Here is a 6,000-nt window from a genome sequence, read left to right as displayed (position 1 = left end):
TATGACTTTTTTTTTTTCTCTCCTTAAAGCACAGCTGGTAGATTTCTCCATTACTCCCTCAGCTAAGATGAGCCTAGACAAGTATGTTTTAATCATTTCTTTAACTGACAACAAGGAAGATGATTTGATAATTTGCCTAAAATGAGCAGATGCTCAGGAGGACACGTCTCCATCCTATGTCCCTTCTGTCCAATTTCACCTAGAAATGAAAACTACTCCCTTCTCTCTCTTTTCCAGGCAAAAGGCTGATTTAACTAAGCATGCGAGACGCCAACACCCTCCTCCTCAGTACGTCCAAGTTTCCTTCGCTCTGAGCCACCGAATCTCTGCTTCTCCCCCCTCTCCCGCCCACCCTACGCCACCCACGCAGGTTTCCGAGTCATCCGGAACGCGAGTGGGTGCGAGGACTCGGCAGGCTGCCTCCCGCGCCCCCGCCGCCCGCGGGCCGCCTCGGGTTCAGCACTGGACAGCTCCCGCCCCGGCCCCACAAATGGCAGTCGGCTGATTGACAGAGGAGCCGACCAAACAGGGGATAAGACGACTTGCAGCCGCCCTACAAGGGTTTGGTTGCGGCCAAGCTGCCTCTTTAAACTGGCTTTCCTCCCCCGAGGAGGGAGCAGGGAGAGAGGCTGGAGTGTGGTTTGCGGCCAAACCTAAAGGCTGCAATTAACCAGCCGCCCGGCCTTCGCTACTCCGGAGAGACGAACGTCTTAAAGGACGTCTTCGCTCCTCGGGAGTCGCGGCTGCGCTCGCGGTGCGGGTCTGGGTGCGCGCCCCGCGCCTCCGGGCGAAGCGGTCGAGGAGGAGCCAGAGCCGGGAGGCGGGAACGACCTGCGGCGGGTGAGACTATGGAGCAGCGTCTTCGGCGGCCGCGGCGGCAGCAGCAGCAGCAGCAGCTTCTGAACGCGCCTCAGTGAGAGCGGCGGTGGCGGCAGCCGGGCCGAGAGACGGACTCGGGCAGACTCCAGCCGCTGGGAGCGCGAGGCCATGTAACCCGCTCGGCTCCAGGCTGCGAGGTGCGTAATCCCCAGCCGGCCCCTCGCGCAGCGGGTACGGCCAGCGCTGCCACAGGTGACTTGATTTCTGCGACGGTAGCCTAGGCACCCGGTGCCAATCTCGAAACATTCTTATTTTCTAGTCCTTTGGACTGGGTGCCATCTGGAGAAGGGGGAAGACTCCTCGAAAAAGTCTGACTGTTGAGAAACTGACGGTCCAAATTTAAAAAGTGATTCCCCCCCCGCCCCCCGTTCCCTCCTCTAATCTCTGCGAGGCAGATGGGAGCCATGGCTTACCCCTTACTCCTCTGCCTCCTGCTCACTCAGCTGGGATTGGGAGCTGTTGGCGCTAGCCGCGACCCCCAAGGAAGGCCGGATTCCCCTCGAGAGAGGACCCCGAGGGGGAAGCCGCACGCCCAGCAGCCGGCTCGAGCCTCTGCCTCGGACTCCTCGGCTCCCTGGAGCCGCTCTACCGATGGCACCATCTTGGCGCAGAAACTCGCCGAGGAGGTGCCCATGGACGTGGCCTCTTACCTCTACACCGGGGACTCCCACCAGCTGAAGCGAGCCAACTGCTCCGGCCGCTACGAGTTGGCGGGCCTGCAGGGGAAGTGGCCAGCCCTGGCCAGCGCGCATCCCTCCTTGCATGGGGCGCTGGACATACTGACACACGCCACCAACTTCCTCAACGTGATGCTGCAGAGCAATAAGTCGCGGGAGCAGAACTTGCAGGACGACCTGGACTGGTACCAGGCGCTGGTGCGGAGCCTTCTGGAGGGCGAGCCCAGCATCTCCCGGGCGGCCATCACCTTCAGCACCGAGTCGCTATCCGCGCCGGCCCCACAGGTCTTCCTCCAGGCCACGCGCGAGGAGAGCCACATCCTGCTCCAAGACCTGTCCTCCTCCGCACCCCACCTGGCCAACGCCACCCTGGAGACGGAGTGGTTCCACGGCCTCCGGCGCAGGTGGAGGTCCCACTTACACCGCCGCGGCCCCAATCAGGGGCCCCGGGGCCTGGGCCACAGCTGGCGGCGCAAGGACGGGCTCGGCGGGGACAAGAGCCACGTCAAGTGGTCTCCGCCTTATCTGGAGTGCGAGAACGGGAGTTACAAGCCCGGGTGGCTGGTTACTCTTTCCTCTGCCTTGTACGGGCGGCAGCCTAACCTGGTCCTGGAATTCAGGTAGGGAGGGCCGGGGGGCAGGGGGGAAGGCAAAAGCGAAGCTTTCCTTCCGGTCTTGCGGGTGGGTGCACGTGTGGGGAAGGAACGCTTGGCTGTGACACGAACGCTTCTCACCTTCAGAGCAGAGACCCGGGCTGAGGGACGCCCCACGCGGGCGCGGGAGCTTGGGGGCGAGAAGCGCCCCACGCCCGTCAGCTTCCGGCGCTCGGGGAAAGTCATGCATTCTCTCGGACCAGTTTCCCCGCACGGGGCGAGGGACAGGCAGCCCTTGGCAGGACGGAGACACCCCCGCTGCTCTGTGCTTCCCTCCAATTGTCGGGCGAGCAGGGAGGGGCGTTCCCCACTGGGGGCGATGCGACAACTTGGCGAGCGCCGGGTGTGTCCGCGGAGTGGCAAGCCTCAGATGAGAGGCGAAAAGGGAGCAGGAGGAACAGAGATTTCCTTGTTTCTGCCACTTTGGGGTAGCCTCTGCCTGCTTCCTACGTGTGCAGTTGGGGGCACCGGTCTGTTGTTAGTCAGAGCTTATAATTAAAACTGTGCCATCTCCTCGCAGTTCCGGCCCCTCAGCGGTGAGTCAGTCCCAGCAGCTAGCTGTCTCTGGGATCCAGACTTTGCAGTTTGGTCAGGGTGCTCCTTCTACCGGTCTCCCCTCTCCCCGCAATTGATCTTCCCTTCCTTGGTGGCCTTTTCCTCCTCTTCCCTGTCTTAGGCATACCTAAGGGTTCTCCAGCCCTTCACACACTCACATGATTTATAAATGGACCTAGTTATATTCGGGAGCGAGGCATCAGCTGTGACTGAATTCACTCAAGGAGACTGGAGGAAACTTAAGGGAGTCTGTATTTCCTGTCTCAAACTATAGCATTTGAGGGAAGCAGAGAATTTGCAAATTAACAGGTTTTAACTTCTGCCTGGGGAAGTGCCTGACCTTTGAGACGGGGAATTTCTAGAAGCAACCTTTAAGAGTAGATGTGAGGAAAGAACTGAAAGAGTAGATACACCAAAGAGGGCTTAGGAGAGGGCCCAAGATGGACTGAGATCTTCCCTTAGTCCCATGAGGGAAGGCTCTGGAAAGAGGGTCTTGGGGGCTGAGGTTGCTTTTGTACTTTTTGGGAACCTGGGCAAGAGTGAGAAACCTTTGTGTGTGGATTATTTATTTATTTTTTAAATACCCTGGCACAGCAAGGACAGGATGCTGACCTGCTGAAAGATGCCAGATCAAGTACTGGGTGGGCAAGTGGGGAAGGTCAGAAGGCTTGTTTGTCTTGGTACTGCCATTTACTGCTGAATGACCTCAAGCAAGTTGCTTAACCTCTCTGGGCCTCAGCTACTTATCTGTCCAGTGAGGGAGTTGAACTAGACAGTCTCTAGGGAGCCATCCAGTTATCAAGTTCTGTAGCTTTTAATGTTGGCAACACTTGCGAAGGCATAACGGATAATAACCCTCTTTGTCTGATTCTGTATGATCGTATTAAGTGCATGTGTGTGTGTCTTTGTATGTGTTTCTCTTTTAAAGGTCTTGTCTTAAACCAGACTAACTCTTTTCTACTTTCAAGATAATCTCATTTCCTCCTAATTCCTGCAGGATCCTATTAGTAAGAGCTGAGCCCAGCTTTGAATCTTTGCCATGCTGTTTGTTCAGAAGAGGAAAGACCAGCAGATGCTATTCACTGCCAGCAAACAGTTTGTAGCCTTTATATGAGTCTTTTTAGGGAGCCCCAAGTCTCAGGATTTCTCTGTCTTTTTCATCTAACATTCACTTTATGTCAGGCTCTGTGCTAACTGCTTTGCATGCGTTGTCTTGATTAGCCCTTACAACAACCTTATGAATTAGGTTTTATTATTTTCCCTATTTTACAGAAAAGGAATCTAAAGCCCAGAGGGGTTCAGCTTCTTGCCTAAGATTGCACAGCAGTAAAATAGCAGAGCCAGGATTTAAGCCCACTTCATACTTCATATCATATGTACCACCATTCCAAACTCTGTTCTATGAAGGTGTCCTAGGGGTTGCTATAAACAATGTAGTTACTGTGTAAAATATATGTATTTTCAAGGGCCACTGTGGAACTGAGGATGAAAACCATTCATTTTCAGAATTATCTCTCTTAATCATATGGATCAGAAAGCATAGGCTGCCTAAATGAACTCAGTGCCTTCTGGCAGCCAAGTTGAAAGGCTGAGGACACGAAGAGTCTCAGGTTGAGAGGGCTCAGACACTCCCTGTTTTTTCACTCTGTTTAGAAAATAGTTTGTTTCTTTAAGTGCCTTTATAGACAAAGATGGTATTCTTCAGCCAAGGCACACAGCCAGCCATTTAGTGTCTGGCTCTCTATAGAAGCTGGCTTGTTTCAGTAGAATCACAAGGTAAGTGCTCCCCTGTGAGTGCTTCGACCCCATATCCTGTGCCCTTCAAATGCTGTATTGAGGGTCCACACAGTAGAAACCAGAAGAAAGTCTTACAGGCATCGGATATTTCCACTTGTTGTCTCATAGATGAAGAAACAGAACTATAAAGTGACTTGTCCAAAAATCATGTATCAAGTTTGTAGCAACAACAGAAATGGGATCCAGGCCTTCTGCCTCTGGTTTATCCTATACTTGATAAATATATACCTAACGCAGGTATCTGTGGCTCTCTGGACCTCTGTATACAACCTGTGTTGGGGACATACTTTATTCTCTATCATTACTTATGACAACCAAAAAAATTAGCCCATAGAAAATAGCTGTCACTTAAAAAAGAGATTACATAGTTAATTTCATCTATTGAGATAATATTTAAATGGGCCCTTTCTGTATACCTTCATACTCATAAAAGGAAAAGGTTTTTTGTTGATGATATTTTATCATCTAAGATATGCATTCTAAAATTCTACAATATAGGTGAATAGTATTTGGCAGGTATGGTAATAAGGTGAACCTCAAATGAATTTTTGGTAAACCAGATTAGGAGCCCTGATCATGATTTGAAATAGTCTTTTAAACATGTGAAGTGTTATTTGCAAAAAGTTTTATATATAACAGAAAATCCATGGATAATGGTTTACTTATGAAAGAGAAAAGGAGAAAAAACTTTTAGTTAAGATTGGTTAATATTTTCCCAGGTCTTACTTACAAGATTCAGACATTTAAATTAATGTAAATTAAATTACATTTTATTTTTAGATAATATAAATCCAAAGCATGAACTTTAAAAGTAATATGCAGAACTTCTTATAAGAAGTTGAACATAAAAATATCTTCTTATATTGCTGTTTATCACTGTAAAACAATCTCTCAGAATAAATTCTATTCACTTGTGTTTCAGAATGACACAAGTATCTTAAAATTTAAGACCCAGCATAATACACATATGGGAAGAGAAGTTTATTGCTCATTTTTTGTCTTTGAAATAATGGCACTCATTTCTCTTAACTAAGAATTTCTTGAGTCTTTTGTTACATATCTATAGTATAAACACTTGGTTCTCATTTTTCATCCTAGCAAAAAAGAGAGAGTAATAATTTAAGATATACCCTGAAAATATTTTTACTTTTAACATTAGGTTTGTAATATCCTTGAAGCATTTTTTTTCCTTAAAGCTAGGGTTCTTTTGTTTGCATAATGATTTTTCTTCATGGAACTTAAAATACTATGGAGTTGGATCCCATTCTGTTGAATGCATAGATAGCTCTCTGGTGGTGGTTGGAATCTTTCAGTGCCTAGGATGGTTAGCAGGTACTTAAGGGTTTGTTGAATTTTAAAGAAGGTGAGTTTCTTTAAAATTCCTTTGAAGAATTAATTCTCAATTAGCCTGAGAGGGAATTTGGAATTCCTTTGGTTTC

General features: G+C 49.4%; 1 protein-coding gene across 1 annotated transcript in view; it reads left to right on the top strand.

Moving 5' to 3' along the window:
* The first annotated feature begins 600 nt into the window (after positions 1-600).
* The window catches only part of GPR158 (G protein-coupled receptor 158), a 400,375-nt gene continuing 394,975 nt past the window's right edge, over positions 601-6,000 (top strand). Inside the window, exon 1 of the mRNA XM_032144948.2 lies at positions 601-2,176. Coding sequence (XP_032000839.1) covers positions 1,275-2,176 — 902 coding nt within the window. The 5' untranslated portion in view covers positions 601-1,274. The remainder of the gene's footprint in view (positions 2,177-6,000) is intronic.

Source organism: Hylobates moloch, unplaced genomic scaffold (assembly GCF_009828535.3).
Source record: "Hylobates moloch isolate HMO894 unplaced genomic scaffold, HMol_V3 SCAFFOLD_3, whole genome shotgun sequence".
Classification (NCBI taxonomy): Eukaryota; Metazoa; Chordata; class Mammalia; order Primates; family Hylobatidae; genus Hylobates; species Hylobates moloch.
The sequence above is the reverse complement of the archived record's forward strand: the minus strand, read 5'-3'. Positions and strand labels throughout refer to the sequence as shown.